General features: G+C 30.5%; 2 protein-coding genes across 3 annotated transcripts in view; one reads left to right on the top strand and one right to left on the bottom strand.

Annotated features, from left to right (window-relative positions):
* Positions 1-27,018, bottom strand: part of LOC118073252 (POU domain protein 2-like) — a 95,896-nt gene that overhangs the window by 38,391 nt on the left and 30,487 nt on the right. For both annotated transcript variants that reach the window (XM_035093642.1, XM_035093643.1), the window contains exon 3: positions 11,794-12,036. In XM_035093642.1, coding sequence (XP_034949533.1) covers positions 11,794-12,036 — 243 coding nt within the window. The remainder of the gene's footprint in view (positions 1-11,793; positions 12,037-27,018) is intronic.
* On the top strand, positions 4,630-6,752 carry LOC118073254 (juvenile hormone esterase-like). Its single transcript, XM_035093645.1, has 7 exons — positions 4,630-4,997; positions 5,051-5,188; positions 5,253-5,595; positions 5,658-5,872; positions 5,939-6,092; positions 6,151-6,484; positions 6,554-6,752. The coding sequence occupies exons 1-7, from the start codon at positions 4,779-4,781 to the stop codon at positions 6,723-6,725; spliced, it is 1,575 nt and encodes a 524-aa protein (XP_034949536.1). The 5' UTR covers positions 4,630-4,778; the 3' UTR covers positions 6,726-6,752.

Raw genomic sequence — 27,018 nt, 5'->3', positions numbered from 1 at the left:
CTCGAATTATTGATAAGACAATTTGACATTGGGCTGAATGTCGAATGTATCTGTAATGTTTAAAAATGCATTCAAGTGGAAAGCATTTTCCGATATGATGAAAACAATTTGAATTATCGTTAGCACGACTTGACATTGAGTTAAACGTTGAGTGTAATTGTTATCATGCAACTACATAAACCTCCATGAACCTAAACTTGATTTAACACATTTAAACTCATACACCCTTGAAAAATAAATATGGCTTATCAGCTTAATGATATTTTCCGCATTCTTGTAATAATTTTAATATCAATAGTCATTGAAAAATTGTTTTCATTGAGCAATCGATCAAATTTATTATGCATTCATAATCAGATCGTTAGTATATATTAGATCCATTTTTTGATAAGACTCATTATCGATTGATAGAAGTTTAAAACTGGATCAACTTTTTAACTTTTAGAAATAGAATTAAATTTTATCAAAATGATTTTACATCATTCAAAATTATTTAAACTTATTCTCTTATTTATCAGCATCCAGTGCTTGGTTGAAGCGAAGATTCGACCTTCTAAAACCATTCTAAGTTTTGACGGTCTATTTAAGGGGGTAGTAGAAAAGACGGTGCTGAGACAAATGGAATATTCATCATTTAAAGGAATTCCTTATGCAGAACCACCAGTTGGGAATTTGCGATTTGAAGTAAATACAATGGCAATTATTTTATTCTTTCTATTGTTGTTCGTTTAATATTTACATGTTATTTATTATATAATTAGCCACCAGTTAAATTCACTCGAAAAGGTAAAGGTACTCCTCTTTATCAATCAGTTTTCTCAGCTACAAAAGATCCAGATATGTGTGTACAATATAATGCAGGAAGCGATCAAGTATTAGGCACTGAAGATTGTCTCTATTTGAACGTTTACACTCCAGAGGTAAAAAAGTTTATTAATTAAATATGTAGCAAATAGAATAACATTAATTGTAATTATGAGTAGGTTAACTTCAAAAGAGGATTTGAAAAAAGAGCTGTCATGGTTTGGATCCATGGTGGAGCTTTTATGTGGAATTCAATCAACAGCACCAAGTTTGGTCCAGATTATCTTATTGAAAAGAATGTTGTTGTTGTAGCTATGAACTACCGATTAGGAGCACTTGGTTTCTTAGCTTCTGATGATTTAATAAAAGGTAATATGGGATTGAAAGACCAAGTAATGGCCCTGCAATGGGTACGAAATAATATTGTTTACTTTGGTGGCGATCCAAATAAAGTAACCATTTTTGGAGAAAGTGCTGGAGCTGTTTCTGTTGAGTTGCATCGATTGTCACCATTATCGCAAGGTAATGCATAAATTATTTCTTTTTCCAAGCTTATCATTGCTTTTTGTTTAAAGAAATTAATTTATTGAATTTACTTAGGATTATTCAGAGCATCAATAGCAATGAGTGGATCACCACTCAACCCATGGGCCTTCATTGACAAAGAAACTGCTGATGATATGAGTGATGAATTAGTAAAACTTTTCGATGATGATCTAGGCTATCCTGGACTAAATCGTTCTTTATCTTTCTTGGAGGTAATGGGCGACAATTATTATCAGCTACTTCGTGAAGCAACAATTGAGGGTCTTACACCAGAATTAAAAGTCAGAATATTAAAGGCAGCACCTATTAATGATATTGTGAGATTGGCTAATGAAATGATAAAAACTCAGGTATTTAATTCTTAAATTGTGTATTAAATATTAACTACTATAGTGTATTGAATCAAGTTCAATGTCATGGTTTGTAAAATAAAAGTTATCAGAAAATTTAAAGCTCATTAGGGGTACAAATAAAAGTATCTATTATGTTGCTTCTAGATGCATCTACCATTTATGCCAACAGTAGAAAAATCAGGATCTTCAGGAGCTTTTCTCACTGAAATGCCAAGAACTTTGTACAAGAGGAAATTGTTTAGCAGTGCACCTCATATCATAGGATACACTTCTGATGAGTTTATGGGTATCAAAGAAAGTATGTATCATTGCAGCAAACATATACTTTTCAATGCTAGATTATTTATTGAAAATTTTTTCTCCAGTTTTTTATTATGTTTATGCATATACTGGCAAAACGATAAGTGATGCTACAGAGCCTCTTGTATCTGAGCAGCAATTTTTCACTGGTATTGATCAAACATTAAAATACATCAAGAAGAAGGAAGGTGTTACTGTATGGAAATATGAAAACTCATTTGACTATCCCCAGTCATTGCATAGACTAGAAGGAATAAATAAAGAAGGTTGTGGACATGCTGATGATGTAGCTCACATTTTTTATATGCAAGGTAAAAATCAACCACTTGATCTCTACAGTGACTTTGCTCAACACCGAGAGAGAATCGTAACACTATGGACCAACTTTGCCAAGTACTTGTAAGTAGTTTATTTATTTTAACGATCGAGTGATAAATATTTGACACAATGAATCTTATTGTTTAGAAATGTTACGGCAGACACATCAAGTATTGGAAATCTTAGATGGCCACCAGTGGAAAAAAATGGATATTATCTTGAATTTGATAAGTCACCAAGGCTTGTAGAACTTAGTCGAACTGCTTTGGAGGAGTTTATAGAAGATAGCTTGTAAACGAGACAAGTCATTAAAATCTTTAAATAATTTGAATAAAATTTAATCAAGATACAACGTTAAATTAAATTATAAATAATGCAATAATTAATTGTTAAATATGATATGAGTTTATAATTTTAAATCTGTTAAAAAATATTCTATAAATTAGTCAAACAAATTTATGGAAAGTTATTTGTTCAAAAGTTTTTAAAATATAATAAAATAATTAAATAAAGTAAAAAATTATCTAAAAGACGTTAATTATTTATTTCGATCAGAAAATTTTGTTATAATCCTTTGGAATAAAAAATATTTAATTATATTAATGAAAATAAATTCATATTGACATCGTCAAAAGTGTAAAAAAATATTTGAAACATTATTTTACATTAAAAAGCAACATTAAAAAAAAAGAATAAATGACTGGATTTACTCGAGTGAAGCTCGCCAAGCATTCAAAGATTACATAGACTTTCATTAAAAAATATCATCCATATTATGTACACTGATGTAAATAAATAGCATCTAATATTACTTTATTATATTGTAAAATAATAGAATGAGAACAACTATTATTAAAAGTTAGTTTATTAAAAATGACAGATTCAAATACAGAAACAAAGACAAGACGTCTAATGTTAGCTAGTCTCAGTCTTAAACTGGAGATAAACAAACTCTCCCCTCGTTGCTATAAACAATCTAATCGTCAAGCAATCGTCGTTAACTAACAAACTGTTGTTAGTCAATCCATCTATAGATGGACACACATATATTTTACAATATTAATTTGAAAGATCTTGACCATTGTTATTGTAGTCATTATTATTTATTTATTATCCAGTTATATTTAGAGTATAAAAATGAATCCAAAAACGTGATATTATAAAAATTTTAAGAATTTCATTATCTTAAATACAATCCACAAATCACGAAGTCAATTCATGAGTATATTTTCTAATCTTCTAGTTAAATTTGCAATAAATTATGCAATCCATTCTTGAAAATAATCTATTAATAAAAAGAATTTTACTCCAAAGAAATAGAAAAATGTTCTTTCATGCTTCTTGCTTCAACAAAAAATGTTATTCAGTGAACTATTTCCAAAATGAATTCCTTGGAATAAGCAGATATAATATTAAAATTAATTACATGCAAATGATATGAGTTATAAGATAATGCAGTGCATACCCATGTAACTACTTATTGCGTGTCAAGTATCAATTGATGCATGTTGTGATCTTTCTGGCATAATAAAAGATTCACACCGAGTATTAATTGCATGTCTCGACTATCATGGTAAGCTCATCAGCTTGAATAAGAAAATGAGATACTACTTAATAATCAACACATTGAACAGATTCGTTATGTAGATACCTTTTGAAGGTTGATGCTATTTTTTCAGTTGATAAAAAATTCATGAAATCAAAAGATTATTAAGAAAAAAAAATATTCATTGAGTGACATTAATGATGTTTTCACAAGTGTAATGATCAGTTGAAGAGATATTTGTTTATTTCGATAGTTGATATAAAAGAAAATTATTTTTCTACTTATCTATAAGTCAATATTTATCAAAAGCGGTCATTGATATGTTTGATTAATTTTCCATTTCGACTTAGTTGAATCATCTATTTCTAGCTCATTACTAAATGTTTTTCCATCAAAATTTCTTTTTTCATTAATCATTCTCAATTACTGTTAATTCAAACACGTTGATGAATTATATTATTTAGCATGAAAAATTTCAAAATTATTCAGAACTAAAAAATACAATAAAATGCTTGATTGAGTGACAGTAAATTAATTGTGCGATATTTTGGATAGGATTTTTAAATTTAACGAAATTAGTCGACATTGAATTCTATAATATTGAATAATAATAATGATGATATAATTTATGGTTTTCTTCAAGGCGTAAATAATGTAATAATTTCTTATCGTATATTTTACGAAATCTTCCGCATTTTTAAACTGATATTTACACTGACGGCCACTGAAAGTTTTAGTTTAGTAATCGGGTTTACCACATGAACTGATCACGCAGTTGGTTGGTATATAATAGATCAACTTCTAACATTAAACATCACTATTAATTCTCTTCTTATAAATTAAACTCTTGGCAACTGCTATTGAACTTTGTCGGTGAACACATTCTTTAAAGTTCCTATTACGATCTCAGAATGATCTTACGTTGTTGGATGATCAAATTATTCTTTGGTTTTTTGTTTTTTGTGTGTTTAATCAACATCAATAAAGCAGAGAAAAAATCAAAAATTATTCTAGTGCGGAATCAACTTGTACAGGGTAGGATACTTCATACAGCTTTGCGAAATGTTGAGTATTCTGCTTTCAAGGGGATACCTTATGCTAAACCACCAGTTGGTGATCTAAGATTTAAGGTAAGGATTAATAAGTTGAAAAAAGAAGAAATTATTTATTGGAATTTTTGTAGCCTCCAGTTAAGTATGAAGCTGAAGATGTCAGAAATATTGTTTACCGAGATGGCCACATGTGCTTACAATATGACATAAATACTAAATCAGTGATAGGCGATGAAGACTGTCTCTATTTAAACGTTTACACACCAGAGGTAGGATAAGTGATAAACAAATAAAATTTAAACAGTAGTACATCAATCAATGATGGTCTTGCAGGTGGATTTTCCTAGGGATATTGAACAGCGAGCAGTGATGGTATGGATTCATGATGGAGCATTCTTATGGGGTTCCAATCATCAATCGAGATATGGTCCAGATTTTTTAATTGAAAAAAATGTAGTGGTTGTAACTATGAACTATCGACTAGGAGCATTTGGTTTTCTAGTAGATGATCATGAAATCAGTGGTAACATGGGCTTGAAAGATCAACTTCTAGCATTGGAATGGATTAAAAATCATATTGCATTATTTGGTGGTGATCCAAGTAGGATAACTATTTTTGGAAAAGATGCAGGTGCAGTTTCTGTTGAATTACATCGATTGTCACCATTATCGAGAGGTAATAAATAATAAATAAATACTTTAAAACACTTTACTTATCAATTTTATTTTTCTATCTAGGATTATTTTGGGCATCAATTGCTATGAGTGGATCACCTTTTAATCCTTGGGCATTTAGAAAAAGATACGAAGCAGAATATATGAGTAGAGAATTTCGAGATATTTTATCTGAAAGTGAACTTAAAATTGGATCAAAATTAGAATCTACTTGTCGACCACTTAAAAATTGTCTTAGCATGATTGTTCACACTACCCATCAACAGATGATGAAAAAAGTAAATATTAATTATTTTGGAAATATAAAATAATTTATTATTAATGATTTGTTTTCTTAATTGCAGGGAACTATTCCATTTTTACCAACTAAAGAGTCTACCTTAATAGATCATGCATTTTTAAGTCATACACCTGCAAAAATTTACAAAGCAAGACTTGGTAGCAATGTACCTCATATGCTAGGCTATACTGATAACGAGTCTATTGGTCTTTATTCAGGTATGTAAATTATAAATAAATATTTTGATATCTTGAGCAAGTGTTTATATCTTTACAGTGTTAAAAAGTATGTACACAAGAGCATACGCATTTTTCTATGACCCTATGGAGACAGAAAGAAACTTCAATTTCTTTATCAAAGGCATCAATCAAATGATATTTTATCTACGACAATATACTGATGCTACTGTTTATAATTATTGTAATGCCTTTGATTATCCAAAATCATTGCATAGAATAGCAGGAATTGATGAAGATGGGTGTGGACATGATGATGATATTGCTCATATTTTTTATGTCAAAGACAAAAATCAATCACTTGATCTTAACAGTGACATTGGTAGGTATAGGGAAAAAATTGTAACAATGTGGACAAACTTTGCCAAATATTTGTAAGTAAAATTTTTTTTTATTTTAATTAACTAAAGATTCAAGATGTTAAAGGGTGATATTTTCTTCAGAGATCCTATGGCAAATAATAGTATTGAAGGTGTAGAATGGCCATCAGTAACTTCAGATAGAAATTATTTATTAAAATTAGATAAAAACTTAATCCTAGAAAGGATTGTTCCAGTGAAAGATTTTAGAGAAACTGATCATGGAATTGATGAGTTTGTGGATCAATATTCTTAAGTCTGTAAGTACGTTTATAGTTTTAAGTCAGTGAAGATATTCTAAGTATAATTAAAAGTACAATTTTTCTATTTTTGTTAATGGAATATTTATTATTAAAAATAATGTTTAATTAAATCTATAAATATTTATTGTAACTAGAAGTGATAATTTATAAATGGAAAATTAATTTATCACTGTAATAGAAATAATTAAGCCAGAGTATTAATTGCATGCTCTGATCAACTATCATGTAAACTCATCGCATCAACTGTAATACAAATTGAAAAACTCCTTCAAAAATGAACGATCTAAACTTTAATCAGATTAAATAAATCATCAAGCTGGCAAATAAAATTCAAAAGTTTCCGTTAGATCATTTCGATAGGTGGGTGAATTGATGGAAATACAATATATGGTTTAACAACACAACTGGTAGGTGAAACGTTGATTTAAAGTGTCAACTATATGCAACCTGGTGTACAAGGCCCAAGGGAAGAACTGAGATATCACCCTCGGTCTTTTACTCTTATACTCCCTCACATCCCCCGGGCAATCTTTTCAATTTAAAGTCAAGTATTATAGCTCGAATTGCATTATGGTTTTCTTTCCCTTTGATCAAGTATATATAGGTGGTATAGGGCTCGAGAGAAGCAACGGAGGGCGGCTCCTTGTAAGCAAGACTCAATCACGCCGTTTAACCTCTGACTCTAAAACCGCTTGCACACCGTCTATATATATATTTTTTATACCCTTTTCAACGTATTCTCCTTCCAAGGAAGCAATTTTTACTGGTCTCAATTACCAAACTTAACTGACTCCTCACTGTTATCTCCAACATCTTCATCAGCTGCCCATCAAGGAAATAGTATCACGCTAAATATTGTTTCAACATTATCACACAGTAATCTACTCTTGTTTTTTTTTGTTTGATCTTGATCGATTATTTTTCTGCATCAACTGTCATGCTTCTTAGGACTTTTTATTTTCCATTGAATATCTAGTGTGATATTTTAGCAGGATCCACTGATCCAGGTGTTTAAGAGTGAATTTATTCTAGCTTCTTTTTGAATTAAATGTTAAATTCTTCTGGAGTTGGTTGAGTTTGGTAGTTTTAGAGTAATAAATATGTTACTGGTCAAAAGCAACAAATTTACACGGTTCTAACTGATAAAAATACAAAGTATATAGACGTGAAGTATTTTACAGGAGAGAATGAGGAAAAGAGAAGATATAAGAGGAAAAGAAAGTACCAATACTGTACAACGTTACTGACTTCTTGGCCGGTGCATATTACCGGGCTGTTAGAGGGCGGAGTCGGCTGATGAGTTAGCAACGTATTGACTTTATAATAATCACGTTAGCTTGTACACTGAGATCCATGGTATTACGCGTGAGTGCAAATTTATCTACCGGGTGAACTCATCTCGTGCTATTTACTTTGGCCATTTTATTGACTTGATTACAAATTTTTTCATTTCATTAAAATCCTTTATGTCTTTAGTATTTAATTGTTAAAAATTTAAGCCCAAGTATTTTTAGATCTCTATCGGTAGTTGGTAAATTAAATAGAGGATTGAAAATACTTTCAAGCCACCCGATAAATAGCTGAGGCGGACGATGCTTCAACGGTTGGCAGAATCCTGACCTCCAATCTCACCTCAATTTGCCTACACGCCAGCATTTCCAACGTCGAAAGTCTGAAGATCGGCCTATCTAAAATTATGATCTCAAAAATAACTTATTGCGCGAGAACGATTCTCAACCAAGTAATCGATAAATCGTTAAAATTTATATTCTTATTGTGAATTTATCCGACACAATATTGGAAAAACTTTTACAGAGATAATTCTAATATTTTATCGCTGAGATATAAAATATTTCAGTGATTTTAATTTTCCCAAACTATTTTGAATTATTTTCAACTTTATGGAATATTCTGGCATCAAAACCCACTACGTAAATCAGAATTCAATTTGGATCACAAGATCAGGATTATTGATACCAGAACAAAAGACTTTTCATTCAATATATAATTTCTTTCTTCATCCCCTTCAACATTTTTACTCTCTCATTATTTATTATAAATTAATATTTCGGTCCATGGAAATGGAGATTTAGCTTTCGATTAAGAATAATTAATTGTTCTTTTTCTACAACTATTTATATTCTCATACATTCGTCTTATGTTATTAAAGTGAGTTCACTTTAGCTAGATATTTATTTTTCCACACCACCCGGCGTACAAGCCCCTGATCGATTTAGCGCCAAATGTCGCCGTGTTTTACACTCGACAATAATAGTTGAAATCTATGTAGTCAATATTTCAAAGTCACCCCTTCTCTACTGCGTATGAGCATCTTATCCCTTGCGTGTCGACTCGGACACTGATTTTATGAAATCACAAAAAAGAGCATGGTATAAACCAACAGCATGTGTGTATTGATAGTATTAGAGTCGTCAATTTTTTATATACAGTGTAAAAAAAATTTTTCTTTTTCAATTCCTAACTGTGTACCTCCTGTTAAATTTTGTATGATTTTCTTTCACAAATATCATTCGTGCAGAGCGATTCTCATTAAACGCTTTTGTGGCATTTTCTATTATTCTTGGTTTTTTTTTCTTTTTGTTTATTTGATGGAATAGGGCAGGATTATGGAAGGATTCAATGAAGTGACCATGCGTATAGCCTTAAACAGAGTGGCAATCTTATACAACACGTGGCACGCGCGGCCCCACAGGAACGTCCTTCGCGTGTTCATATTTCAAGTGACCCTCTCAGCATGCTTTGAAAATCGTTCTTCTTCTGTCCAGAGTGTAAAAGGGAAGCACGCATGTTATCGGTCGTCCAGCAGTCGTTTAATATACAGATATATGACCAATCAAAATTCAATTTTATTAGAAAGAAAATCATTCGTCTTTCATATATTTATTTTTGCAGATAAAATATTTAAATGAAAATTATAATTCATCTCTAACTCTAATAGTTGATCATGAAATTTTTAAATCATTTTTTGCATTAAAATTTAATGATATTAAGATTTATAAAAGTACCATACTTTCGAAATTTTTTTTTAATTTTATCCATCAATATGTTTGTTTGAAAAACCCATTGAAAGATATTTTATAATTAATAATAGTATAGTATGGAGGAAACCTAAGATGAAATAAAATTTTTAGATAAATGATAACAATTATTGTTAAATAAAATTTAACAATTCGAATTCACTTTGTGCAAAATTTCAAAATTTTTTACCACTTTATTTCCAAAATAGTTGAATTTATCTGAGCTATTGCATTGCAAATTGTAGTGTTTTATTTTAATACACTTAAAGTGTTTTAAAGATAACGTCATCCATTTGATTAATAATTTAATCACTTTTAATACATTTGGGAATATTTAAAAAGTGACTACAATGTTAATTAAATGGGTGACGTCAATTAAAAAAAAATTTCAAGTGTATTGAAATAAAATATTTTCAGTGATTCTGCAGCTATAATAATACTACTGGTCCAAATAGTTGTATTAATTATCACTACCCGATTGATCATTAAATGGAGTTATTATTTAGTCATGACTCAACTGTAGCCAATTGTGGCCCAACTGCAGTCATGGGCCCAATCCTGCCCTGCTTGGGTATTTCGCAACGAATTTTAATGCTTTCTTTTTAGGGAAGGAAGAGTAAAGTGGACTGCAAGGGCAAGATAAAATGCTAAAAAAGGTGTATTAATTTATTAAAGCAAGCTTGAAAATGCTCATAACACTTTCTATTTATTAATGTATAAAAATTCATCAATATTAAATAATTTAATAATTAATTTATTATTAAAAGCTTTTCTACTCCTTTTCCTATTGATAGAATATTTTTGATGAATAAAATAACGATCTTATTACAACAATACTTTTAAAAAGGTTCCAATCTTGTTAATATTTATAATAAAAGATTGCAATAAGTTCCATTATGACTCCTACTAAAGTTTAAAATATTGATAGTAAAAAATTTTCCATTTTAAAAGGAAAAATTTAAAATGTTATCTCGAATATATTGAAAAATGATAAATAAAGATAGCTAGTTTTTCTCATGTAGTAAAGCAAAGTTATATTCCTTTGCCCATATACGAATACATATGAATTTCGAAGCGACGAGTTTATAGCATCCAACGGGTTTCCAGATGGTTTTAAATTCCGCGAGTCAAAGCAATGTTTGACATGGAAATGTTGAACGATGCATTAAACATGCCGCGAAGTAGTCGGTCTTAGTAGTCTATCTCTGTCTCTCACTCGCGCCTTAGCTTTATTGAGTCTCTTGTCGGCGACAAGGTTCTTTCTCAAAAAGAGTAGCCCCTAAGGACCGCGGGTTCCGCGGCACTCTCTCTCTTTTCCCGATCCATTGTCCAACCAATGTTTATTTAAGCAAACGAAACGAGCCATCGTCGATATCTTCGCTCTCTGCCCTTCCGCTTTTTCGGATTGCTCCGAGCTTCCGGCGCGGATCGATACCTTTCCCACATCCCCAACATAACGTTCAAGTGTACATTGTCACAAAACAAATAGCCAAATATATATAGTTATATTGTATTGTCGCATTTTCCTTGCATACTCTATTGATTTCCACATTTTTAGAATAAATTCCAAGAATAAATAAAAATCTCCCGAGACATTTGATTTGAAGATAAATCATTTATGCAATTTTTATAAAAGTTCTCTTTTTTATCAAACAAAATTAAAGAGAAAATATTTGAAGAATAAATCTGGAGATTTAAGACCACTTTACGTCTCTATTTTAGTAAGAGGAGCTCGACATTGTCCAGCAAATGACATCAGGTTTATTGCATTATTTAAAGAGCTTCGCTTGAAAATCGTCTTATTCACCCTCACGAAAGTGCCACTCAACGTAGCGGTTTCTACCCTTAGGAAAAACTGAACAGACTACAAGACGATTTTAAGGGTGACATAACTCAAGGAATGTATGCTCTTAAGTCATTTAAATATTCACCCTTTAATGTACTGCTGTTTTATACCAACTATTTCAAGATTTTTCTTCAATTCATGATAGCATATTTATAGCTATTATCAAAGTGTTCTTACCTGGAGAAACACCTTGTTTGGCTTGCAAGGTGATGGTAGTCCTCTGATCAGGAGTAGTAACAGGAACAGCAATTAAAGGTGACAGGTGTGGGTGTGATGTGACTCCAGTACTAGTAGTCGTTGTAGCAGCAACAGTCGTTGTCGTTGTCATTGCACAAACACTCAAGGGTGATGTTCTTTTGAAATTCTGTTGCTGCTGTTCAGTCCTCCACGTGACTTCACTGTCACCTCTCCACACTTTTCCTATAACAAAAAATATTATTTATTTATTTAATATTCTAGTTCACATCCAATACTATCACATAATCATTAATAAAGAAAATAATGGAACCATAGAGTATTATAATTCACATGGGAAAGAATAAAAATAAAATATTGACAGATGAAGTAAATGAGAAAAGTGCTTGGTATCTAAATAAGTTATATTTAACGTAGAAGCTTAATGTAATAACACAAATGCTTTAGAGCCTTATGTTACTAGACAGTTTTGTATACATATGAAGAATCTTACTGCAGAAATGATTTTTCTCCCCCTTGGTATTCTTGTAATTAGCAAACGCTCCCCTTGATAAAAGTACATATACATCCCTAGAATATTTTACTTTATGTATGTGTAGAATCGTTAATTTTCCCAGCTTTCCCTTTTTTCTTATAGTTTCTAGGGAACAATGACCCCCTTTTGATGTTGTTTCAGGCTGCAGTGTCTAATTACATAGGAAAAATCGATCGGTTCTGTATTATCTAGATGATATATATAAATATGTGTAAGTAACTACATTATTCCATTTGGATTTCTGATCAATTTGCCTCATCATGATTCGTTAGCATTAAAAATAAAATTTATCTTTATTATTAAAATTACTTCTCTTCTGCTCTACTTCATATGCAATTTATAATTAATGGGATAAAATTATTTTTGTCATGTTCAAAAACCTTCTATAATTATTTATCAACATTAATCTTTAAATATTATTAATAGAAAAGAAGGTTGTATTATTTTTTTATGCATCATTTCTTGAAGAATAAATTAATATTAAATATGGAAATCATGATATGAAAAATAAAACCACATAATATAAATGAAAATATTTTTCCTTGATTAATGTTCATTTTCTATGATGCTTCTATTATGCTGAGGATTTACTTATAAGTGATGCAGCTGCGTAAGAAGGGTGGTTTTATCCGGAAATAAAGAAAGGAGAATAAAGATAGTAACATTTGGAGGAGTATGAATGAGAAAACGAGAAGGATAAAAATGCTGATGAGACGTAAAATAAAACAAAGAAGAGATAAGAAAAGAAAAGAGAGGGTGGAATGTAAGTAGTGGCAATGGCGCTAACTAAGGGCGTCGGCTAATCAATATCCAAGGAATAACCTCGATTGCGATGTTGCCTGAATTCTTAATAATAAATTAGAATTTTAGTCGTTCAGAAAAACATTAATATCATTTCTTTTCTCTTTCAACCCCTGTCTGTGATATATTTTTTGTCAATTACGTCTGTGATATATATTTGAAAATTTGGAAAGTAAAGTCATAAAGCAGACAGTTTTGATTCAATTGTAATGGCAGTTCGATTACTCAAGTTGAGCAATTTTTATTGGAAATATTGAGAACACCGTCTTGGTGTTTGCTCTAAGGGGTTGGATGAAAAGAGCCTCAGGCAGTATATCTTCATTGAATTTTTTTTCAAGATACTCTTAAAGTAGCTTGCACGAGCCAATGACTCCTTTAATCTTGTATGGTGTTTGCATGCCTCAACTCCAACCCCTTATATATATCTAAAACTCACCCTCATGAAATTTAATTACTTCTTTTAATAAAATCAAAGAAACGTTTTTGTTGAATTTTTTTTTAAACAATTTTTCTATCTTAAAGACTAATTTTAAACAGCATTTGGCAATTTATATCCACGAAGCTTTTTTTTATTTTATACTATTGTACAATCCGAATGACTCCAGTATACACCCTCTTAGATTCCCTCTTCTTGCATTCGGAACCACCATTCGTCAGACTCGGCGTAAGTCCATTCACGGGTTTATCACTGTCCAGATAACAACGATTTACCTACACACGAAAGTTTCCTGGGGTGGAGTTTGGAAAAGGGGTTGATGAAGAGCAAGGAGGGGTTGGTTGGAAACCAGGACTTGGCGTCCATCGTACAAGCCAACTTCCACGCAGCATACAGTGTTGGTGGCCACCTTGCATTCGGGTGTATTTCTCTTTAACGACCCCCTAGAGAATTGGCTGACCCAACTCAACCCAAGACCCTTCACTGGTTCAGCATAATGGACCTCGCTGGTGCTTGTTCGCGCCAATGGATAGCTTCGTTTTATGTTCATTTAGGATAAACCGCAAAGGAAAATCTGCAAATCACTTTTCCATTGTCTTATTTTAGTTTGTTATTTTACAGTAGAGCCAATTTTAGAATCAAATAAAATAAAATAGCTCTTTCTACAATTGGCCATGGTAATGCTGCTCAAAATGATTTCTTTTTTCTGGTCTATGATTTTTAGATAGAGAGCCAGGATGGAAAATTGAAAATTCTTTCTTCTCATCCACTAAAGGGAAAATGTATGGAGTGGGTACAAACGGCGTTCGATATAAGATTAATAGTAGAGCGTGGACTTCTCTGGTCTACAGACGAGGGTGCTTGTCGATGGTGATTCTTCTTTGAAGGTGGACCCAAGGGTAGTAGCTAAATTGAATCGTGTTTAGGACACAGAAGTCGACGAAGAAAACCCTCTCAAGTCCTTTTCATACTACTTCATTGCAACACCTTATGTTTTTTTATCATCTGACTTTTTGCATTTATTTTTAAAATTAACTTTCCAGAATATATTTCTTGGTGGAGAATTATTATCATTTTAATTTCTAATGATCTCAAGGATTTATTAGCATTCTATCAATTTATTGTCAACACGTCCGGCCTTTGTGATATCTGAATCATGCCGCTATTAATTTATGACGAGGGACTATACAGATCGTTTGATTGATAGCTATTTATTCAAGATTTTAGAAGGGACAAAATTATGATGAGGAAAAGTACATAAAGAATACGAACGGATGTCGGCTATTTTTAACATATCTGTACATAAAAGCTAAATTAAATATGTAAAATTATATATTTTAGAATAGATGAGATATATTTTGGTCATTGATAATCAATGAGACATAATAAAAATTAAATAAAAAATATTTTTATTTTCAAAGAAAAACTAATGTTGATGAAATAATATTTTTATAATTATTATTTTAACTTATTTGATTTTGATAAAAATTTTATCATAATCTCCAAACTCATTGTCATAACAAATTAATTAACGTAACAAATTTTATTTAATTTCTCCATAAGTGAATGACCTTTAATCTTGTATTTTTTTTTAAATTGATATCAAAAATAGCCAGACTGGCCTAATCTCTACCATATTATCACTCGAATTTATCTTTTTTAGATATTACATAAATTTACATATTTTAATTAATATCAATAAAAATCTTGTAACTTTCCAATCAAATCAAGGAAAAAATGATAAATAAAATTTTGAAATAAACAGTAAATGTTTGTTTGTTTTTTTTTTTATTTAAAATTCATCTGGTAAATAAAAGGTAGTGAACTATAAATAATAGAAGTAAAAAAATTTTTTTTATGCGCAAGAATGCAGAGTTGAAGAATCCAAGCGCAAGCGCGAACCGCCCTTCAATGAAAAGGTAGTTTTTTTCCCTCTTATATATTCATACATTTCAGAACACCTAACCAATCTGCATGTGAGTCGACGCCATTTTGAAGACTTTAAAACGAAAGGGGTTGGTTTAAGAACCCTTTCATCCCCATTGGTTCAATTTACATATCCTAAAAAATGGTTCACTCCAATAATCCCCTTATAACTCAAAGAAATAATTCATTTTTCTTCATTTAAATTCCTAAAAAAATTTTTCTTTCAACATATTAATTTGTTTCTATTATATTCTTATATTTCTCGATACTCTTAATGAAAGATAAAAATGATTATTGCTCTTATTTAATACGATGAAGAATTCGAATAAAAATAAAAAATCATCAATTGATTAATCTTTTATTATTATGATAATAAATATTCCATTGATAATCGATATGGGTTATCTACCCTAGTTCAGGTATGTGATAACTCGAAAGTAGCTTTGAATATTTTTTACACATCAGAGGAAAGAAGAAAAAAAAATGTAAACATAAAATTTCTTAAGAGATGCATAATCTGATATAAGGATTACCTGTATAATATATTAAATAATAAAGAAAAATAATATTTTTATGAACAAGCGGATGTGTAGTATTGGCTTACGTTAAATATAGATACTCCAATGGGTATATCGCAAAAGGGTAAAATTAAGGGGAGAAGTAAAGCTTGGGTTTCAAAATTTTAAAATCACAATAGCTAGACACACGTCATCGGCATTTACTCATCCATTTGGCTGTTTCTGAACGAGCATCTGCGTCTGTCCTAACTCTCAACTTCCTACTAAATACATATGTATGTATGTATATGATTACTAACACATTCAATCACAATTTCATACACGCACGCGCACAATAAGAGTACGTGCGGGGTTCGTGCCGCGCACACGCTCATATATATGTAGGAAAATTCGTAGCTGGGACACCCTCTTGTACAACCCTCACTCTCTACCTTCACGTTCATTTCCCCTTTCACCCCACTCTCCTTAGTTCTAAGCGAACACCACACCCTTCCTTAAACATTTTAAACTTTTCCCCGACTGCATTTTACGTGCGAGACTAACAAAAGCCACCGCTACCGTTACGCAATTTTTTTCGTTTCCGTGACAGACGCTTTAAGCGTGTGTCACCCTTTGTTGATGCAAGAGAACCAGAGCAAGCAAGAAAAGAGGCTTAAGTCATGTAACTTTAAGTTACGATTATTTAAACCCTTCAAGAAGAACATGGTTTTTAAATAATTGTTGAAATTATTTCGTGGTTTTTTTTTATTAAAAGTCTCATTAAGTGATATAAAATTGGACATTTTGGAGGAATAATTATCGTAAAAGGGCAATTTTCAATGAATGAGATAAGGTAATTGGTCACTAAGGGAATGTTACTTTTACTGTTGATGTTATCTTGGAAGTAAATAGGCCACTTAAAAATTATTTAGAAGCTATTTATTATATTAATTGAATGAGAAAGATAATTTATTCTTTGAAAAAATATTAAACTTGTGGCTTACATTATTTTAATGTAATTAATCATTGCATAGACTTTGTTGTAATATTGCATTCTTATGCATATTAAAGTATGCATTGCATTTAGAAAATGGATTAACAAGAAGTAATAAATTTTTTTTCTGTGGGAAATGAATGAAATAATAAATATTACAATGTAATTTCTGTTGAAAGTTATTCATTGGTAGTTGTTCGAAAACGTAACTTTATGGGCTAATTAATCTATTATACAGTGCACTATACGTAAACGTTCTTAAGTATTTTCCCATAACGATTTTTCTTCGTATAACTTCATTTAAATGAATATTTAAATATTCTCTCTCTTGAGCTTTTTTCAATTTCCTTTGGATTTATTTTATCCAAGTAACGATCTCATGGTTAATTATGTAAAATGCACATCGAGTCATTATTGTAATATTCATCATCAATCTTAATTTCCAAAGGCAGATGGTGATTAATGACTAACAAAAAATGTTTTGCTTCAAATTTAGCTAAGCTTTGTGGTAAATTATTTGCAAAAAGATTTAAATATTATTCTGAACAAGGTGATTAAGTTTTATTAATTCAACTGCAGTCGTTTTTACACGTTTAAATTCGAATTAAACTTGATACAATGTTTATTATTTTTATAAAATTGAATAAATTATCATAATAAATTATTTGATAATATTTTTCCATGGAAAATGAAATTAAAATGGGAATGAAGTTCAAATTGAATAAATTAAGAGTTTTGAGTTGATTGATTCAAGTATCAGACTTATACATTTAATTATAAAATGATAAATGAATAAATTAAATAAGTAGAAATAAAATTAGATTTTTCTTAAGAGTTTGTCTTAAAAGTTAGGACATTTATTACCAACGGTAACAAACATTATGATTCAATTATTTTTATCTTCTATAATGATTAAAAATAAAGGAACCTGAGACAAGACAGATTTCTGAATTAAAAAATTTGTGATATACATAATAATGTAATTAAAACAAATAAATATTTTCATATTGGTATGAATTTTTTTTGACAGCTTTAAGGGATCTGTTTTGCCCCGTATTCTCCTACACAAATTTAGGAAACTTCAATTGTTACATTGCTCATAAATTTATGAGTAATTACCCCTAAAACAACTCCTAAAACAATGATTAATTCTGCATTGAGAGAAATTAAATTTTTTGAATTTTTCCGATAATTATCAATGTATTTGAAAATAAGTAACAAGAATATATTTATCTATATAATAAAAAATTATTTTGTCTGTTTGCAAATGAATAATTAAATTCTCTAAATCATTTTGATTATTCAAATAAATAAATGAAAGATGAAACTCGGTATGTTGCTTAATAAAATATCTAAATTACGACGATGTAAATAGGATTTGAAAAAGGAGCATAAATCCATATTTAACAATAAAAATTCTAAAAATATACATGATTGAGTACAATACGAATGCGCATTCGTTTGAAATGTACATACTCGGCACCCTTTGATACCTTTTCTCTCTTTCGTCGAGTTATTCTTCAGCTCGTTCGCGGCTGCTGGTCTCTCGCGCGCGGGATGCAGTCTCAGTGAAAAAAATCTTTAAAGCAAACTGCTGTGCCTGCCGCTTGCGCTGTTGGGAGGGGTGGATTCGTCGCCCGATAACCCGATTGGCGGAGGCAAACGCCAATGCTATGCGCGATCGCTGACATTCGCGTGCGTACGATCGAGTGCGTGAGTGCGAGTGATACAACGATACAATGTTGCTGAATATAATCCATCCAATATTCCCCTCGTTCTCGATGCAACGACACAACTGGAAATGACGCGATCACGAGGATACTTGGATGTCTCGAGACGCGCGGGCGACTGCATCCCCAGTGTGCATGCGTAATGCATTATAGACAGTCAAGTCTGACCGCCGGCCCCTCGGGGCATCGCGAGAAAAACTGGTAGACTCGAGATCGCGACGAGTCCTCATCCTTCTCCTCTACCTCTTCGACCCCTTCGACAAACTACGTCCATTATTCCCATAGCAAGATGCGTCTTTCCTCTCTTTATCTTCATTTCTTTCTCTTATTTACGTGCTCGTATGACGTCGCCAAGTCATTAGCATTTTTAGGAATCCGACAGAATTAACTTAATCGATCTGTTGAGATAAATTTAAGTGAATAGTTAACTTCACTAATGAAAGTAATTGGAGGAATTCATTATTTATCTTTTTTTTCTCTACATTTCCTACTGCAATTTTACAATTGAATTTTTTGCAAATAATCTACAATACATACACTGCATTTTTTTTTATTTATAAATTACTTGAAAACTTGTGGAAAAATATTTTTATAAAATCAATTAGGTTTTGTTTATTTTTTTAGATCTATAAAAGAGAAGTTGATGTTAAATAAATTTTATTTTTAAATAAAATATTAAATGATTAAAATAAATGAGTATTAAGAATATATAATTTTTTGAGAAATATTTAAGATATTTATAGATGTAAATAATTTGTCTTCTATAAGACATTTACAAGTCATAATGAATATTTAATGTAACATTAAGAAATAAAATTACAAAACTCTTGAATTAATTGTGAGTAAATTAGCGAGTTATTCAGCAGCAATTTAATAATTTTTTTTCGTGATATTTAATGAGGAATGAGATTATATGTTTGTGAGTTATTAAAATAAATAGATATTTGCAAGTTCTATAATAGTTGTTAATGATTATTGATAATCGTAGTTTATTCAAATGATTTATAATGCATAGCACGAACACTTAATTCCTAGAATAACTGTCGAGCAAATTCTTGATTTCTCGCGAACGTTTTTTTTATCTGTACAAACGGACAAGATATACCCGCTGGGTGAGTTCACGTCTGCATTCTCAAGTCTTTTACCGTGTGGTAAAAGAACACACCAGGGCAACATGAAAAGTCTTAAGTTATCAGTTACAGTATTTAATCAAACATGTAAATAATTCCAGGAACGTATACGTAATATATAAATCAAGATATCATTCAATAATCATCAACAACACTTATTATAAATTATTTTTATTATCAAGTAAACATTGTCATTTTACTCTAGTATTATTCATTATTTCATATTCCAATAATATAATTATTTTTAACTTTAACTCGACAGATTTCCGCACGGAAATGATGATTGATGATGAGATGATGATCTCCCTCTCGCAGACTCATGCGACGGAAAATTAATTGGCGTGACGTTTCGTTACATCAGGAGTGGAAAAAAAAGAAAAAACGAAAAAAAAAAAAAAACATGACTGCAGCAATGTAAGTCTGACAATCAACAAGATTTCCCTAACACGCAAACGAACCATATTTCTGCATATTCGTAATTAGCGAGCTCCAGTAATTAGCTACGATACAGTATACACTATATGCTGGGCTTTCCCCTCTCATTTTTCCCTGGCCAATTATTATATTAACTTGATACCTTTTATATATAAATTTACTTATAATGCAATAGCAATATATAAATTAAATGTAATATGAGTAATAATTATTGTTAACTAAATGTGCTATGGAAGTATTATAATGGAATGAGTAAAAGTAACTTGAAACTAATTGCTATTTCATTTTAATTTCACTATCTTTTCGATATTTATAATAATAATCGTTTGGCAAATAGACCTTAGAGTTATTGGGGCCGAAGTGACAGGTAAGATGATAACAAGAGCACGCCTCAATTTTACATGCCTCACGTGTCAATAATATTATCGCTGAGTAATATCGAATAAATCAAACATCGTGCAACAAGTAAACCAAGTATTGATAACCTCAATGTAAGAGACTTTGAGACATTTCGTTTTCAAGTTAATTGAAGAATTATATTTTTATTAATGTTAATATCTAAAATATTTATGAGAGGTACTTGATTGCTATTCAGATCATCGTCACGCCATTTGTAATATTAAATAACAAATTGAGCAAATTATTGAGCATTTCCTGTTAGCAAATACTTTATTCTAGTAGTCAGGGTGTTTAAGTTCGTGTTGTTTTAATTAAATCAATTTTTTTCAAATCTAAATAAATTAAATTCAATTTAAGTTACATTTTAAAATATCAGTTCATTGACTGATAATAATTTGAAGTTTATTCAAGAAAGTGCTTTTTAAGAAATTGATTTTGCATGTTTGATGATGATAATCAGATCTCGAATGTTAAGAATAAGTGTCCAGATAATGGAAAAAATTTTTTTATTAAGTAGAAATTGAAGGTTTGATAATGCTAGATGGCGATGTTGAGTTTAGAGTATTTTAGTAAGAAATAAATAAGAACATAAAAAAAGAAATGAATGTGAGTAGTTCATTGACGAAATAGCATTGATTCTTTAACGCAGAATGATTGGAAAGGGCTTCCAATTCCAATCGAATTGCTAATTTCGTGAGAGTGAAGCCAGCCCTAGATCAAGTCGCGAGATATCAATCAATCCCCAAAAGTGGTTACCCACCCGCCCATATACAAAAGTTTTTCCCTTTGTCGCCGATTCTATTTCAACAGTAGTAGTATTCTGATGGATATCGTCGTACTTTTTTCTCTATACAAGATAGTTCACTCTCAAGGGATCATCTAATATGAAAAGATATCGATTAATCGCTCTGCTTAATGTTTTATTCCTCTTTTACATTAATTTTCAATTCAATTCTGAATGAAAGAAAATTTTTTGTTCCTATTTAAAAATTAATTACGATTAATTTTAAATATTCCAATGGTTTACAGCACCTTCAGTGCTGCTATTTGATAGAAAAAAATCCATTTGAGATTGAAAAAATTCGTGTACATGAATTTTAGGATTGTGAAAAAACGCAAGAGTCTGTCACTATCACTACTGCGTAAAAACTGTGTGAAAAAGCGTTATTTTAGGGTGAAATCTGACGCTGAGAATTTTTTATAGACGGGTTCGTTCGACCCCAAAACATCGACGAAGTAATGGAGGACAAGGGGCTGTCGTACAGTATCACGGAATGACGGGGTTCAGGTAAATTTCGTGATTTTGGAAGATCACCATGCAAGAAATGAATAAAAAACAGGAGAGAAGGGGGCATCCTGCATATTCACTCAATTTTATAAATCGTTTATATAGGGACGAATATCACAGGACTTTATAAAAAAAAATGTTCTATTCACCTAAATTTTGAAGAAGGGTCGAACAAGGGGTAAAACGTCTGTTTTTCAAGGCAAATCCACCGCGATTCTTTAGAAACTTTCAATTTCTAGGTCATGGGAAGTTTTATATGAGCTATATGTGCTTTTTTACCTCGATCTTGGAAACTGATTTCCTTTCTCATTTCTTTTTTTATTCTCGTTATGTACCTATTCTGATGGATTCCACACGTTGCCCACGGCTCTTTTACCGAAATAAAATACTATAAAATTCTATCCTTTATTAAGACTATAAAAAATGGAGGACGAACAGCAAAATGAAATATAAAGCAACTGATTAATAATAACAAACAATAACTGGATGTTTTTTTTTAGATCTTTGATGATCAAAATTTAACCTAGAGTTCTTCTAATGCTTTCCAAGTTCAACTTCATCATTAAAACATTCTTATTATTTTAATTTCATTATCAAAATCAATATTTTAATTTTTTTATCAAAATACAGAGAATTTTTTATGAATTAAAATATTCATCAATAATTAAAAATGATAAAGTAAATATGTTCTTATAATTTGTTGAATAAATGAATTGAAAATAAAATTGAAAGTTGTTGAATGAAATATTTTAAAATTGGGATCACTTGAATAAATTATTAATTGAAAAAAATGACACAATTTTTGTATGAAACGAGAAAATTTGATTCAAGTATCATTTAAAGTTTGATGAAAAAAGGTAAATAGCTTCTACAAAACCAGAGAAAAATTTATCACACCAATGAATAGAAAAAATTCAATAGAATCTCTCCAACATACATACGATAATCGAAAGAATATTCTTGAATTTTCTATAGTGAATCAAAGAATAATGGTCTCGGTGACTTTGTTAATGATCCTAAAGGCCATCAATGCCAATATTTGAATAAAAAAAAAATTGCCTGAACGATTTTCAATCTAACTTCAATTTTACTCAATGAAACATATCTAATATTCATTCAATAAATCTCAAGGTAGAAATCTCATTATAAAATCAGCAACAAGAGATAAAAAAAAAAATACAATGAAATAAAATATTTGCCGTTGTATTTGATTAATAATAATCATTACATAGAATGATGTTACATCACAAGTACACTGTAGTAAAAAAATAAAATAAAAAAATACAGAAAAGTGTTCTATCCTATTGGAGATTCGTCTCACAGTGATCTTACCATTTCAAGAAGCTCGTCTTGTACTAGCGATATACGTTAATCCCTGTACTCGTCTCAAGACGCAACAGTCCGGTATAAAAATATCTCGAATCACAAATCCGGTCGGCTTTAGTTAGGGGGTGTACTTGCAAGAGTGAGAAAGCACTAGTACTAAAGAGAATTAGGGGTGGTTTATTTTTTTTCTTTCATTTTATTCTTCATTCTCATATACAATCACCAATATATTCCACCTATTATCCACACATACACGTCTGCATATGCTTATAAAAAATACACACACATATATTTATATATACACACACAGATTTAAAGCGGGGGATGATGAGTGAATGACAGGACAATAAACCTCATCTGATGCACGCAAATGCTTTATGACGATTCAATATGTCAGGCAACTACATCTTGCTTGGCTGCACTCTCAATGCATCACACTAGCTCGAATTTCTTCATACGTAAAGAAGCTCCAGGTACATAAGTGTATGTATGTGTCGCTTAAAAAGTACTTGGATCGTCGATGAGAAAGTTGGGAAAAAGAATAAAAAGTGAAATAAAGTTTGGAATGAGATTGGAGGAAAAATAACTTGATATGAAGTTTTTTTTTTTATTCCTTGCTGAGTTTCTTCATTTTCCTTGGGACCTTGATCCCAAGTTCTTTTTCAAATAAAATGCTTCAGCTCATTTATAATTAAGTTACTGACATTTTTAATTACTTATTTAAAACTTGAAAGATAATGGAAAAAAATTCTTTCAACTTGAAAAATGATTATTTTTGTTAATTATTAATTTTCTCAGTGTTGGTATCCAGCTTATCTCCATATGAACATGATGTAAATAATCTGTTGTAAAATATTGTTAATTAATTAATGAATGAATCTGAATGAAGCTGTCATGATTATTTCAGTGAATAATTTTAAAAAAAATTAAAATAAAGGGTATGTATATTATGTTATCTATGTATATTTAACATTGCATGTTGAAACCCAATCTTGTAAACGTCCGGTTTTCTGCAACTGTCCCCTTACAATGTATACATTGTAAAGTCTACACATGTGAATTATTATGATTAATTTTCAAGATAATAAAAATATTGTAAGGATATGTCTCGATTTCTACGTAAGATTAATTGTGTAAATTAAAGTTACTTAGCGGCATATTTAATTCTATATCCTCCTATTTCATGGACGACTTCCACTTAAGGTTGATGAAAAATATTTATTGTTCACAGATGTTGTTTATTATTCAATTCAACATTTAAAGGTATAATGATTTTTAATTAATACAAATGCCAAGAAAGTGTTAAGACAGAGCTGACATGAATCATTGAATTTTAATGAATATTTTTTAGTGATAACTAACCAGAAAGACACCACCATTTTGCGATATTTTATTCATTGAGATTAAAATTACATTTTTCTATGTATTTTAATCAAAAGATTTACGTTTGATTTTTTTTTTTTTTTTTAAAGATGACTTGGGGTGAGTTAAAAATGATTCACGATCAGGGTGCCAAAATGTGTGCAGCTGCTCAGTCATTATCGTTTCTTCTAACTCTTGCAATGCTGGTGAAAAAAAAAAAGTTGAAAAAACTTTAATGCACATACGACAGAATGAATTCCCAAGTCGACCATTAAAAGTTTTCAAACGTTACTATTTGATCAGAACTTTTGAAAAAATCAAAGTATAAATTTTAGATAAATTTTTCTGCACCAAAGAAGAATATTCAATTATTTAAAAAATCTATTATTATTATTTTTTATAAGATTAAAATTTTACAAGTGTTATTTTGAATTAATAATGAATAGGATGGATTGAGTGATTTGAAAGAAAATCGATCAAATAAAAATTCCTTGAGTTATAAAATGGTGATAACAAATAGACGAGCAACTCTTGAGAATAAGAACAAGACAATAAACCTTAAGGGTTCTCGGTATGAACTTTTAGCCAAGTATGTGCGCACTCGTACCATTGTATTCATGTTAGGTAATCTAATAAAGGGGTTGCGACCACTACCGACCTCGTTTCCGCGCTTCAATTCACTCTGTCGCTTACGAGTACTTTTCCCTTACGCCCAAAATCATCATTCCAAGGCAAATATTACCCAAAAAGATTTCCGCCTAGAAAGGCCCAATTCCGCTACCTATAAGGGTGCACAAGAATCCCAATTAAGTTACTTTTCCATCTAATATAAATAAGAAAATTAATAAAAAAGTAAATAAATAATATTTTTTTCCTCTCTATTATTGTAGGCAATGGTATTTCTTTATTAATTTGATTAAGCTTTCGATAGATTCATCAATGACGAGGGTGTTGAGATTTTTTTGGTTCAAGGACCGGAAGCATGAGACTGCGAAGTTCAACCAATGGTCAAAGAGTTTGTAGACTGCCAACGAAATAACATACACACATACTGACTTCAATTTCTAGCCATTTCTTAGACTGGACTTTCTCTCCACCCCAATTCGCGATGTGTAATTGAATTGGCTTCCTCCCTTGCGCTTTCTCTGCACCAAGCTTCTACTAGAAAATCGACTACCCTTCATATATAATAACAGGAAGCAGAGTTTTGATGAATTTTTTCATTCGATTCCTACTTTTTTTTTTTCTTTAGAATTTAAAAGAGATGAATATTCTAAAAAATAATTGGTTGATGACCAATTTTTTAATCATAGCTTTATAAAAAAGTTGTCACTGAAATATTTAATCATTCAAAAATATATTTTTTTATTATATGGGTAGATGCAAAAGGTTAATGTGTATTTTTTATACTGTGGGCAATTGCCAAATTTAAATTGACCTGATAATCAAGCTGTCCTTAGACTAATTGAAGACATGAATAAATGAAGGTGTTATGTAAAAAAAATTGAGAAGTGTAATGAAATTCTTAATGAATGAAGGGGAAACTGGGGCGGTATGGAAAAACTAAGAAATTATGTTTACTTTAATTTTCTTAAGAAAGGTTTTTTTTTAGCTTGTAACTAATGAAAGAAATTACATTAACAAAAAAATAGGAAATAACCTACAAAAAATTTTATATGGAACACTTTTTTTAGTTTTTCCATTATTTTTTGGAGTACCCCATATTGCCCCGGTTTCCCCTATTTTTGGTTGTACAAACTGTCATGTAATATCACACCTTTATTTAGTCAGTATCTTCTACTTAATCTCTTCAAAATTAAACAATTTCTATGTTAAAATATTATTTACGGAAATTTATACTTATTTATGCAGAAAAAAAACACAACTCAAAATAATTATGACGTAGTATCGTTAATCACTCATATTTAATTATAATTTTCTCTTGTCAGTTTGTCAGAAAAAATCTTAACGTTTAATTTAAACTTTCAACCTGTTTCATTTAGAAGTAAACATCCTTGTATTATTTTTATTTCTATTCTGTCATCAATATACTTTTCACTTAAATTATTTATATTTTCTTTATCTATTTATTTTTTCTTTTCCTGCACCATCCTTGTACTATAACATTAGCACAGAATAATTAAAAAAATAATAATACTTTCAATAAACTGCTAATACGTGAAAAGCACGGAATTAAATAATGGTCAGATATTAAGGTAAATGGATTCTGGCTGCAAGACTTTCAAGGATAAGAAGGTTAAGAAGAAGAAGTAGGTGGAGACGGAGGTGGGGAAGGAAGAAAGGAGAGGACCATTTACGAACTCAATGGAAAGAGGGTCCTCCACCCT

The sequence above is a fragment of the Chelonus insularis genome, unplaced genomic scaffold (assembly GCF_013357705.1).
Source record: "Chelonus insularis isolate UGA/USDA-ARS -01 unplaced genomic scaffold, ASM1335770v1 scaffold_277_pilon, whole genome shotgun sequence".
Classification (NCBI taxonomy): Eukaryota; Metazoa; Arthropoda; class Insecta; order Hymenoptera; family Braconidae; genus Chelonus; species Chelonus insularis.
This window is presented reverse-complemented; position numbering and strand designations above follow the sequence as displayed.

Bases quoted from the DNA above. Each gene is read 5' to 3' on its own strand.
- LOC118073254 (XM_035093645.1), top strand. From the start codon at position 4,779: ATGATCTTACGTTGTTGGATGATCAAATTATTCTTTGGTTTTTTGTTT. The intron at 5,189-5,252 runs GTAGGATAAGTG...ATGGTCTTGCAG, and splicing joins TAAACGTTTACACACCAGAG to GTGGATTTTCCTAGGGATAT. The intron at 5,596-5,657 runs GTAATAAATAAT...TTTTCTATCTAG, and splicing joins ATTGTCACCATTATCGAGAG to GATTATTTTGGGCATCAATT.